Genomic DNA, 12,944 nt, shown 5'->3' with positions numbered 1-12,944 from the left:
TCATAAACCGACGCAAGTTGGCTGAACTGTTTGAGTTTTCAAGAAAATCAGACAATAAAATCTAATGCTTCGTTGTTGGAATTCAATTATTGGAGATCATTGAAGAGAAATTGATTCTCGAAACAGGTGTATAAAAATTGATATGGATATTACCATGCCTTTGACATGTTGTATTGTGCTACGTAGTTTTCGCGAGTTCAACTTCAAAATTGCCGGTCAATCTAATAGATGTAAGTCAGTGCCTAATATCTGATTCCGTTCACTTAGCTGATCCGCAAATTCATTATTAAGATCAGTTTACTATTACAAAATCTTTCCTCGTCTTCAACAATCAATCTCCGCGTTTCATCTACCAATGATCTTTCTTCGTTCAACTTCATAAATCTTGGGAAATATTGAGTTGTTTGGAATAATCATGCCGATTTTTAGGAAAAAATCAAAAGCAAAATATTCAAGACATACATTTACTCCATTCTACGTGTCCCATTTTGTTCCACAATCTTTCGTCATACTTCACGCAACTTTCAAAATACATCATCGCAGAACTTTTTTGTTTTCTCATAAAAAACTGTGTCCAATGAGTCGAAATTCTTGATCTTGAAATTTTTTTCTTAGCGGCCTGAACAAGTGATAATCAGAAGACGCAATATCTAATGAGAGCGGGAGAACTATCCATCCTAGCCAAACTCTAGGAATTTTTGACGGGCTGTCTAAGAAACATGAGGTTTGGCATTATTCTAGAAGAGGACACCTTGGCTAAGTCTGAACGTTTATTCTAGATTGCCGATTTTGATTCGATTAGCTGGGAATGGTACTTGTTAGAATTGATTGTTTAGTAGAAGCTCATAATGCAGAATTTCTCTCCTATCCCACTAGATACAAAGAATGACTTTCTGCGGGTTCATGATGGTTCATTTAGCTCACCTGAAACATTTTTTTTTTCGCTCAACTTTTCGCTTTTCTCGCTTTCAATTGTCACGATTTGCTCCAAACTGCAAGTTTTCATTGCATTCATAAAGCGTGTTGATATGTCGTACACGAGGATTATTTTTGATCAGCGTCTCGATTCGATTATGATCAGTTGCGCACACGAACTTGCTGAACGATCTAATAACTAGAAGCGTATTCCATAAAATATTACAATTCAACGAAGAAGAGCATCGCTGCCAGGGAGACTTTTCGAAAGATACGGTCCCCATGAAAAAAAATTCTTGTTCGAGTTCTTAAAAAAACATAAACTAAGCAGTTTTTACATTGACAGCGAAAGCTGAATCGAAACATCGAAAACAATGTCGCGTATTTTTAACATCGGGGTTTTCAATGCGCTACAAAAGTTTTTTTTTTTTGAATAAAACAAAAACGGTCTTGGATATCAATGAAATTCTTTATTCATGTGAAAGTACAGTTGATGCCATTATGTATGGAACTCGATTGCTTTTGCATGGCCACCACGGGTACGCTCGCATAAGTCCAGACGCTGAACCCAGTTTTCGACGGGTTTTAAGCATAAATCGGCCGATGCTGCTGCAATTTCACGTTCGATATTCGTACGAAGTTCATTAGCCGTCGGTGGCTTGTTTGCATAGACCATAGATCTGTTGTAGCTCCACAGGAAATAGTCTAACGGCGTCAAATCGCACGACAGAGGCGGGCTATTGACTGGGCCATTTCGTGAGATAACACGCTCACCAAACTTGGATTTCAATAAATCGATTGTTAAATTTGCTGTGTGGCGCCGTCCTGTTGAAACCACATATTGTCCAAGTCCATATTATCCAATTTGGGCCAAAAAAAAATCGGTTATCATTGAGCGGTAACGATTCCCATTCACAGTAACGTGCCGGTCTTGATCATCACGGAAGAAGTACGACCCAATGACGCCGCCGGACCATAAACCACACCAAACCGTAATTAAGCCAGAAATGAGCCTCATCGCTGAAGATAATTTTTCGATAAGAATCCGGATCATTTTCAAGTTGTTGCTCAGCCCAATTCACGAACATACGACGCTTCTGGTGGTCAAGCGGCTTCAGTTCTTGCGCCAATTTGATCTTGTAAGGATATAGGCCAAGATCTTTTCGCAAAATTCGCCACAACAACGTCACAGAGATGCCCAACGCTTGAGAAGATGCGGGAGAGACTAATTTGGGTCTTCCTCAAATGATGCTATAGCAGCAGAAATATTTTCGACACTACGGGCACATTTAGTACTGTACCTGTGGATTCAAATTTTTCCACTAGACGCTCCTTTGTTGATCTGTCAGGACGATTAAGACGACCATAAATTGAACGTAGCGCTCTTAAAGTTGAGGCCGTTGACTCCGAATTTCGGTAGTAAATTTTAATAATCTCGACTCGTTGTTGGATCGTATATCTATCTATTGTGAAATGGCTAACCTTACTAATGAGAAATGTCAAGAGAGCGGGAAAAAATATGGCGTCGTTTGCTGTCCCTATCGGTCTACTTTTGTAGCGCCCCTATTGAAATACCCGTTATCACTCATGTGCAATACTCCCAAAATACAAATTTCAGCAAAAAAGTCAAATATATGAAGATATATAGAATTTCCACCACGCTCTGAGACAGACTTTCATTTATTAATACGAATAAATTTCCTGGAAATGCAGAATATTTTTCATATATTATGGAATACAGATATATATATATATATATATATATATATATATATATATATATATATATATATATATATACTTTTTTTCACAATATTTATTAGAGTCCACGTGGATGAATTCAATACCTCCTCCCCCCTCACCGTGGACAAGTGTTGACATTTTCGTAACCCCTACCCCCTCTAAAGTTGTCCACGTGATACGTGGACAGCCCCTTAGATAATGTTATAGTGTCATATGAGAGTTGATAGGTTTTCTATCTGTTTTCAGAATAATGGTTTTTATATCTCTAAAAATGGCGAATGTATGTGCTAATTAGGGATTGCATTACCGTGGCAAATATTCAATAACCGGTTATTCGGTAATGAACATTTCATTACCGGTAAAACCGGTAAATTACTGGTAGAACAATACTTTGAAAAAAAAACATTTTCTTGAAGGAACGGCTTTTATTGAAATTAATACTAAGAGACACAGATAATGTTAATTCTGTCGTTTTCTAATCCAGATTGGATTTCATTAGGGGAAATCAGGGTAAAACATACACCCTAAGGATTCCCACATATTTCCTAGACCTCCCATGTTCCTCCGACTTCAAATCGTTACAGGACCTCTCTTCAACCATTCATGAACTGTTCTACAGTATCTGTTGATTATTTTTTGAGTAGAACTCGCGTTTTGATAGAATACAAAAACTGATGTTTTTAGGTGAAATAAATGAGGGTGCGAGTGAAATCGACACCCTGTCGGGTTAAAACCTTTAGAGAAACGAATGTAAACTTGTTACAATCAGCAGGTAATGGACAAATTCCTACTCCTGGTCCAGAGTAAACACGAGAGTTTTGAACCCAGCTCGGGTGAGCAACCACGGGGGTTGTGCCGATGACGTTGAAGCTCTTCTAGGCTTTTTTGCTGGCAAGCCCTGTTCAACGTTGGTTGTGGCTGTTTTATCAATCCAGTTCTGTCGGTTTGTCTTCCAAATATAAACATAAGACATCTACAAAATGCAAGGACGATTTTTTCCTGTCAGTGGAACACATACCAGGTGTCGGTTTTACCCTGACTGAAGGTGCGGTGTTACCCCGAATGAGCTCGAAATTTCAAAACAACGTTTTCCATAATCGATAATCAACAAAACCACCTACCGTCTCAGAAAATACACTGAACAATGATCTAAGATGAATTAGGCTCACAGAAGTATCGAATTTTCCCTAAATTTTCCGACTAAAACACTTAAATTCCACTAGCGAAATTTTACACGGACTAACCCCTGTTTGTTGACCAGTCCTGTTGTGTTGTTTGTTTTGACAGTGAAGCTTTTTCCGCAGCTGTAGGGTGAATCGGAACGTAAAAAATGACAAGTGTGTTAAAGGGACATTGGAAAATTTGCGAAAAATTGCTTCTAATTGGAAAAATCAGGAGGTGTCTGGTTTACCCTGATTTACCTCTACCGAAATTTCCAGAAGAGGATAACGGACGTTCAGAGTCCAATGATGTTGGGCGTACAGTACGAATAGCATCGAATACCATTGCCATGTATTTGCCTCTGATGCCTTCTGTACGAAAACATGTCTGAGGATTTTCATCAATCCGTTTATAGACGTTGAGCTTGGGATGGACGTTGGTACCTTTGATTGCTGCAATCGTCAAGTTTTTCCTTGATGCTCAACAGATTCTACATCTTCCAGTGGATTTTTCCCTCCTGTAATCCAGCTACTGAACCGATACCATAATCGTCAAATTTAATTGAATCACGAACGATTTAAAATGCCTGCTTGTTCAATGCAGTTCGTGAAGTTTGATAAAAGACGCCGAAGTCATCATTAATTGTGCCACGACCATGAGCAGAATGCAGATAGCTGTTCTAGCATAAATTGCAATCCGACATCGGTTTCATAAAGTGTGCAGTTCTTCCGGTATAGCAGTTCAACAGCAACCAGAACTGGTTCGAGGGCATCGAGTATCGGGATCGAGCAGCTATTTTTGAACAGTAGGTCGGAGGTCGTAGAATCGGTGCAACACTGCCAGTTGGATTTTTCAATCTTATTAAGATTCTAGAGTAATATTTCAAAGCAGCATAAAGGCGAATATTATTTATGGTGTAAAAATTAAAATTACCGAAATTACCGGTTATTGATAGTAAAACTACCGGTAATTCGGTAATGGAAAATGATCCGGTTTTACCGGTAAAACTGGTAACGGTAAAACCGGTTAACAATCCCTAGTGCTAATGTATGAAAATTGACTCAAATTTATAATCGTACGCTGGTTGAAATCTCTACTCAATTTCGAAGGCGTTGACTAATTTCTGAATTCCATCATTAGTATGGTATCCCTTGTTCATTGCAACTACCTTTAGCTGCCTTTAGCCCTTATCTACGGCCTTATCTACGAGAAAGGTATATTTATCAGTTTTTTAATCAAGTGGTTTCTATTAAATTTAAAGGTTTCTAAATTTCCTACACAGATAACTTCCTCGGTTTTTTACTGGGATTGATGTCAGAAGATTGTGGAGGAATATCGATAACTTTTGATATTCTTTGTAATGTAACCATGTACGAACTTAATATGTCTTGAGCTTTGGGTCACTGTTTTGGCAAAACTGGTAACCTCGATTCCATCACATTTTGTTGACACTTTGCATCATATTTTCTTTCAGGATGTTCAAGTAAACATTCTGATCCAATACACCAACGATGAAAACCAATTTGCTCATACATGCACCCTCATACCATCCCTTCACCACCACCTACGAGCGTCATCTATAGACGACATCCGCGCGATGAGCTGTGTGTACGAGCGCCGTCTTTAGACGACATGAGAGTGATACTCGCACATCGCAGTATGCGATGTGTATACTTTTCGGCGCAGTGCTCCGTACAGCGGTAGCACTCCGACGGACCACACTGCCGTATTGAAAGGGTTAAGCGTTGCTTTCAAATTTTTTTACGCTCAAATCATCGTTGGCTTCCTCCGATAATCATCGGAGTCAAAAATATCAAATTAGGACCCATCTACGGAAATAACATCGTACCGGATGTGATGTGTTTCATGCTGTTTGGAATAATCAAATTGGAGTTACTGATTTGCAAAGACAAGCAAAGTGCCAACAAAATGTGATGGAATCGAGGATTCAAGTTTCGCCAAGACAATGACCCAGAGCTAAAGACATATAAAGTTGGTACATGGTTACATTATTTTTACTCAGAAGTTATTGATTTTCCTCCACAATCTTATGTCATCAATCCCAATAAAAAACTGAGGATGTTATCTATGTAGGAAATTTAGAAACCACTAAATTTCTAAAAATAACGATTTTAAAAACCACTTGATGAAAAAATCGAAGACTAAAGATAGTTGCAATGAACAAGGGATACCATACTAATGATGGAATTCGGAAATTGGCCAACGCCAATCGAAATCGAGTAAAGATTTCAACCAGCGTACGATTATGAGTTTGAGTCAATTTTTATACATTAACTCACACATTAGTCTTTTTAGAGATATAAAAACCATTATTCTGAAAACAGATAGCAAACCTTTTAACTCTCATATGACACTAAAAATTTATCTAAATAGAATGTTCCGAAAGCTTGTTTTCGACTTTCTAAAGAAGAGAAAAGAGATCTGCATGGTGGAGTACGATTACGGATTTGAGTAACTGTATTGTTTATATACATTGTGACGTCTGTTTTGTGTTTCTTTAAGTGAGTGGAATGTTTTACTGAAGAATCCCAAATATTCCAGAAGAAACGGGTAAGTGGTACTCATGGTTATGTATAAGCATTAATTATTCTTGTTTTCCAGGTACGCAGGTCGCATTCATGATATTTGCTGCAGATTAGTGTGTTAATTGCGTTGTTTGGTGTTATTTTTGTGTGAAAAATAAAGTGTTGAAAATGTGTGCTACTTTTCTTTTTTTTTAATTCGACAGTACGGACCGGTACAGGTCGTAACAAAGTCAAAAAGCGAAACGAGATATTTCAGCATGGAAACTATGTTTTATCAATACAGAAATCATAGAACTATCCACCTGTAAGGTCGTGTATATGTAGCAGTGGTCAGATAATGCGAAAGCCATGACCAAAACAAAAAAAAAAACAAGAGTCAGTGGATAATCTATATATAAAAACTGTATATATAAAACTATATATAAAAAATCGGAAAGGGGCGGGTCAAAATCGACTATTTTTTAAAAAAATTCGGTGTAGAATCGCTCTATGTAGAAAAAAAAACACAATTTGAAAAAAAGAGCTGTCATTGTCAGTTGGCCAACAGAAAAACAAATAATATTTTCTCCATCAAAGATTTATTGAATATTTCATTCAAATAAAAAAGTTAGGATAAATTCGTTTACTAATTTGGCAGGGAATTGTTCCACATGTGCATTAACATCCGTGATTATATGAATGAAGTTCTCGACATTATTGAAAAACAACAAAAACTTATTCACAATTTCTCTGTTCTGGTTTTATTTTTTCATCACTTATGTAAATAAAAAAAATGAAATATTTCAACTGTAAAATTATATTTCCACCATACAAAAACGCCAAACGAATACTTTATTTAACACCTTAACATTCGAAACATCAATTCGAGAAGAGTATCCATTCAAGCGCTACCATATTTTCATTTTTTTCCTCGTCGTATCAAAACGTGAATCATTCCCGATCGTTATTATGCAGAATAAGCATGCCATAAAATCGAATTGTAAATGAAGAAATCTGCGGTTTCCATTAAAGATCGACTGTAAATTTTTATTGCTGAATGTAAACTTATGGAGCCGAACTGAGAGATTCATTGTTATTCTGACTGAGCGAGAAAAAATGTCGTTCAACTCAAAAATGTTAGCTGTGAAGCGGCCGGACAGACGGAATGGACGAGCAGTTCCGGCCGTTGCAATTGTGTACTTTCCGCGTTTGAAAGCACCCACCAATGCTGCATTAATTGATTAGGTAATTCTTTTATCGCTTTATTAAACAACCGCCATTGTAAGCTGCGACATAAACTCGGAGAAAATCGGTAATGCATCTTCGAATGACCGCTCGAAACATCCAAGTTTTGTAATAATCAAGAAGCTACTTTGTCACAAACAGATGTAATCTGACTAAGGATTGATTTAGTGCAATGATTACAATTAGTGACATTTGAATAGACACATTAATAAATCAATCTTTATAGTATGGTGATATCTTGTCAAGATATAAGCCAATCAACTTAAATCGAACAGCTGCTCTTCGGAATTTAACAAACCATCGTTTGATAGTGATTCAGAACTGGACAAATGAGCTATTGATTATATATCATGCTGAACGAATAAATTTCATCGACATCGTGACCGATCGAATCGAACATCCGATGGTCGCCGAGAGAAGATCATTCGCTCGCTGCTTTAAAAGGGACTGCTGTTAATGTCTAGGCGCCACGGCGTCAGCAAAGTGATGGGCGCTACCAAAACAGATGGGAAGATTGAAGTATGCTTTTGCAATGAGATTGACCGGCCTTGTTCTCTTTTGCAAGGAATGTGAGCACGACTTACTCATGCCAAGTTTGGGGCTTCCTTGCAAGAATTAATGATGATTACGATTGTTATTCCTGGCGAGTCGTGCCATTCGGCAGCACTCATAAAGCGATTGTTGGGGTAAATAACTCCGACGACATTTAAACTCACGTCGCGCATCTGTGTGACGCGCAGCAAATGGATTTACAAATTGCAATGCAAATAATCATGATGATAGTCACCCCGCCCCCGTCTGCGACCATAGTTGTGTAGTTGGGTTTACTCGATTGTATGCGTTATTCTAATGAATTACCTCATTTTTATCGGTATCACTGAAGCAGTGGCTAAAGTGACTATTCAGCATCCTAATCCGATCGAGATCGATTCCTCCGCCACCAACGGAGCTGTCATCTTCGCCACCAAACATGGATGACGCATCGGAAAATCGCCTGGAACTGCGCCTTGTCGCATCCAGTGAATCCGTTGAAATCCGCCTCGTGTAGGAGGAGGAATAGCTCGAGTCGTTCGAGTTTCGGCGATTGAACAGCGATTGTTTCATTATTCCCGAGTCGAAAGAAAGTCGTTTAGTAAGGTCGCAGAGTTCATTCTCACTGATATCCTCGCTCTCTTTTGGGGGAGATTGTGCTTTGTTTTTAAGGATGGAATGTAGCTTTCCGGTGCTCGCAGTCATAGGACTATGCAAACGATGATCTTCGAAGTATAAACTATTGCGTTTGGCAACGGTCGATCGAATGTCCGTCGAGGGTTTGCGTCGAAGGTCAACAGTCGAAACGGAAGTGGTTCGCAACATTGAAGGGAAATCGGATGGATGCTCCATAGGTCGAATTGGCTTGTTGAGAACGGGTAAACTATCCCGGCGGCGATCGCTATTGCACAAATTTTTCCTGCTGGAATATAAATCACCAAAGTTTGCAATGGAATTTCTGTTTGCCAGTCGGGTCTTTCTTTTCGCCATTTCTGTTTCACGCCCAACATTGTACATCGATCCATAAGAAGCACCATTGTTTGCACTTAAATCTGCCATCGACCCGATAGAATCTCGTTTTCTTATTGAACACACACTACCCTTTCTGTGATTTCCATGAACACTACAATGTCGGCTTGTCCTGGATTCAACAATTTTAATTTCATTCTCCTTTTGATTCATGAAAATCTCTTCAATCTTTCTCATTTGATTTTCAACGACACTCTGCTGATGATGATGATGATGCGGATGATGTGCCATCCTTGACGTGTAATCGGTTTTGATTCTTTCGGCACAAAAACTGACTTATTGAGTCACTGGGAATATATTTCGCGTGGCGTCTTCGAATATAACCAAATAAAGACTTAAGAACAAATCGCGCACAACGTTCAATAAAACAACATGATGACTTGTTTGGGATTTAGACTTCATACGCTCGCGAGAATAACAACAACAGGCACACGCACACCTAATTTAATCCGCGACTGCCATAAAACAAAGCTTTCAACGATCACGAAAGTTCACCAAACTAACAACAAACTAAAATCGCGCACCCAACTTCCCGACGCTGACGCTGGTCAATCGATCCGCGCGCGAATGAAACGATCGTAGCACTGATTCTCGACTGAATCATGCCCAGGCAGTCAACTAGCTTGCCGCCAACCTCCGTAGTGTCCATCCCCAAACGGTCTCCAGCCAGCAATCAGGCAGCAAAGCGCTGGGTGCTGTATACTAGTGGCAAACAAACCGGCGACACCTTCGCAAACGGAGCGCGCACTTTCTGATTCATAGCAGCAGCAGCAGTGCTGGCAGCGATCAACAGTTCAATTGCATCAGGAATCGCATGTGCCTTGGAGTTTGAACTTTCCAATGAATGGGAAATGCAGTTGTGTCTATAAGTCATTATTCAAATAAGATAAACACATCATATTATCTCATTCAAAGCTTACAAATCCAGCATTCAGTTAACATGTCGCAGATGTCATGGGCAGCGTTGCCAATGTTCCAGTGTATATATTGGCTTTGAGTTCGTTATCCCTGTGGAAACTGTGGAATGAACTTTTTCTGAAAATTACCTCAACAAAACGATGAATAGAAACGGCTGGGGAACATTATGACGAAAGGTATGCTGGCTACGAAGAACTATGTTTCTTCTCATGGGGAGCGATCGGGAGGGATAAAAATAAATAACGTACGAACAGATTAAAAGAAGTGTCAGGTAAAACGAAGTAGAGAACATATTTAACAGCCAATCATCAACGGGCACACTGTCTTTGATCTTATATAAAAAAAAGATGTTCTAGACCTTCCAAACCATTCTGAAATTCCAAGCAATTAATCTATCATTTCATCAACCGCGACTGGTTTGATGTTCATATCCGGAAATCTTACTCAAAATGGTTCATAGAGCCCATTTGCTGTGCTGGCTTTGAGTTTATATAAACATCAGATAGTATAGGTCCTCTTAATCATTCTAAGGTTCAGAAGATCATAAAGTCAATTGTTCCATTGACTCTAATTGATATGAATATAACACCCAAGTAACCTTGCTCAGTACTGCATGGGCTGAAAATTCCCGGAATTTTTCAACAAATGGCGCCACTATGACATATATATAAGACATATGGTTTTGCCTATGAGCATATATTATTTTTGGGTGATTTCAACGTGATCCTGTTAGGTAATCGTTCGCATAAGCGTAACAGGTTTCGTGGTCTTATGACCACTCATTCCTTGCACTGTTTGGGTAATGAACTGACGTTTTTTCATAATTACGTAGTATCACAATTGGATTCAATGCTTATCAATTATCCGTCGAAAGTGTAAAGATTTAGTCAAATTGAAGTACCTGTGTTATCCAACCATGACCTAATTTTTGCATCCCTTGATTTTAGTTTCATACCAACTCCTAAGACTATCGAGTATTGTGATTACAATGCCATACAGCTTCATTCATTGGTAGAAGCGTTTAATTCAGTAGATTGGACCTCTTTTTATCAAATTGATGATTCTAACTTACAGTTGCAATTTTTCAACAATGTTTTGTGCAATCTCCATGATGCATTCGTTCCGATACGTACTATTTCTTGTAACAGGAAGCGCAATCCTTGGTTTAATTCATCCATTTGTAGGGCTATAGTGAATCGTGATTTGCTTTATAAAAATGGAAAAAATACTAAAAATTTCAATGATCATCTTGCGTTTAAAAGATCTCGCAATCAGGTAAATTTGCTAATTCGTAGAGCAAAACAAAATTATTTTGCTTATTGGCTTAATACAAATGCAGCGCCTAAGGATTTGTGGAAAAAAAATAAAGACTCTTGGAATTGGAAGTTCAACATTTCAACCATTGAGTAATTTTACTGCTAACGAAATCAATAACAAATTCTGTGCCAATTTTTCTGTGAATCATGCTCCTACTGATGACTTCACAAGATCAAACGGATGGACCAATGAGGCTTTTTACTTTGATAGGATTCATGAATTTGATGTAATTAAAGCCATGCACTCCATAAGTTCAAACGCTCTCGGATTGGACATGCTACCCATGAAATTCATGAAAGCAATTTGTCCTCTTTTGATCGATCCTGTAACACACTTATTTAATACAATTGTTACAACAAGCGTTTTTCCGATTGCGTGGAAGAAATAAATAATTATACTAATTAAGAAAAAATCTAATTTGAACACCATAGAAAATTTACGACCCATCAGTATCCTTTGTGCTTTATCAAAAGTATTTGAGTACATTGTTAAAATAAATATTTGCGCAAATCTGAATAGAAAAAACATGTTACACCAGTTTCAATCTGGTTATCGCAGGAAGCATAGTACCAAGCCAACTATGCTTAAGATTGTTGATGATATAGGACTAGTACTCGACAGGGGTCGTCTTGTCATTCTGATTCTGTTAGTTTTTTCGAAAGCGTTTGATTCAATGTCTTATGAAATTTTATGTCAAAAGCTTATATCAAATTTTGGGTGTTCCGTTCTTGAAGCATGAACGGAAAACCCAAAATTATTTGATTAAATCTTATTTGAAGGGACGATCACAGGCTGTATTCTGCGATGGGATCTCATCCCAATTTCTTCCGGTATTATGAGGGGTTCCTCAAGGCTCTATTCTGGGTCCAATTTTATTTTCCTTGTATATTAATGACTCACCTGGGATAATAAAGAATTGTAATATTCATCTTTTTGCGGACGACGTTCAACTTTATTTTGATTGTTCTAGTAACTCAATTACTGAAATATCTCAAAAAGTTAATGAAGACCAGAGTAGAATCTCAAATTGGTCGGCTAAAAATATGATTTCCTTGAACTTAACTAAAACGAATGCAATTTTCATTTCCAACAGATCATTTTATAGCACTTTAAAACCATCATTATTCTTGAACAACAGTGCAGTGGAATTTATCGATGATGCTACCAGCCTTGGTATTCGCATTCAATCGAACCTTGGATGGGATAAGCAGGTGTCATCACAATGTGGAAAAATTTACGCTTGCTTACGATCCCTCTATATGACAACATCATCATTTTTAGGAACTGATACTAAATTGAAACTTTTCAAAAGCCTCATTCTTCCCCACTTTCTAGCATGTGATTTCATGACTTGATGATGTATCTGTAGTCACTTTCGATAAGCTCAAGGTGCGAGGTGTAGCTCACTGAAATTCTTTGCCCACTAGTCTATCTAATATAGATTCGTTCGCAGCATTTAAGAGAGGATGTATAGAGCATTTTAATTGAAGTTTAAATTTAAAATTATGTACTATTTTTGTTCAAGTAGTTTGATTACCTTCTAATTTTGTTTCACGTGAT

The 12,944-nt window shown here is 38.1% G+C and overlaps 1 protein-coding gene across 5 annotated transcripts in view; it reads right to left on the bottom strand.

Annotated features, from left to right (window-relative positions):
* LOC129771387 (WD repeat-containing protein 47) overlaps nt 1–12,944 on the bottom strand; it is a 245,836-nt gene that overhangs the window by 119,837 nt on the left and 113,055 nt on the right. Inside the window, exon 1 of one of the 5 annotated variants that reach the window (XM_055774977.1) lies at nt 8,448–9,793. The exons of the other annotated variants lie outside the window; for them this stretch is intronic. Coding sequence (XP_055630952.1) covers nt 8,448–9,380 — 933 coding nt within the window. The 5' untranslated portion in view covers nt 9,381–9,793. Of the gene's footprint in view, nt 1–8,447; nt 9,794–12,944 lie in introns of those variants that run through there. 5 annotated transcript variants of the gene reach the window in all.

Source organism: Toxorhynchites rutilus, chromosome 2, assembly GCF_029784135.1.
Source record: "Toxorhynchites rutilus septentrionalis strain SRP chromosome 2, ASM2978413v1, whole genome shotgun sequence".
In the NCBI taxonomy this organism is placed as follows: domain Eukaryota; kingdom Metazoa; phylum Arthropoda; class Insecta; order Diptera; family Culicidae; genus Toxorhynchites; species Toxorhynchites rutilus.
The sequence above is the reverse complement of the archived record's forward strand: the minus strand, read 5'-3'. Positions and strand labels throughout refer to the sequence as shown.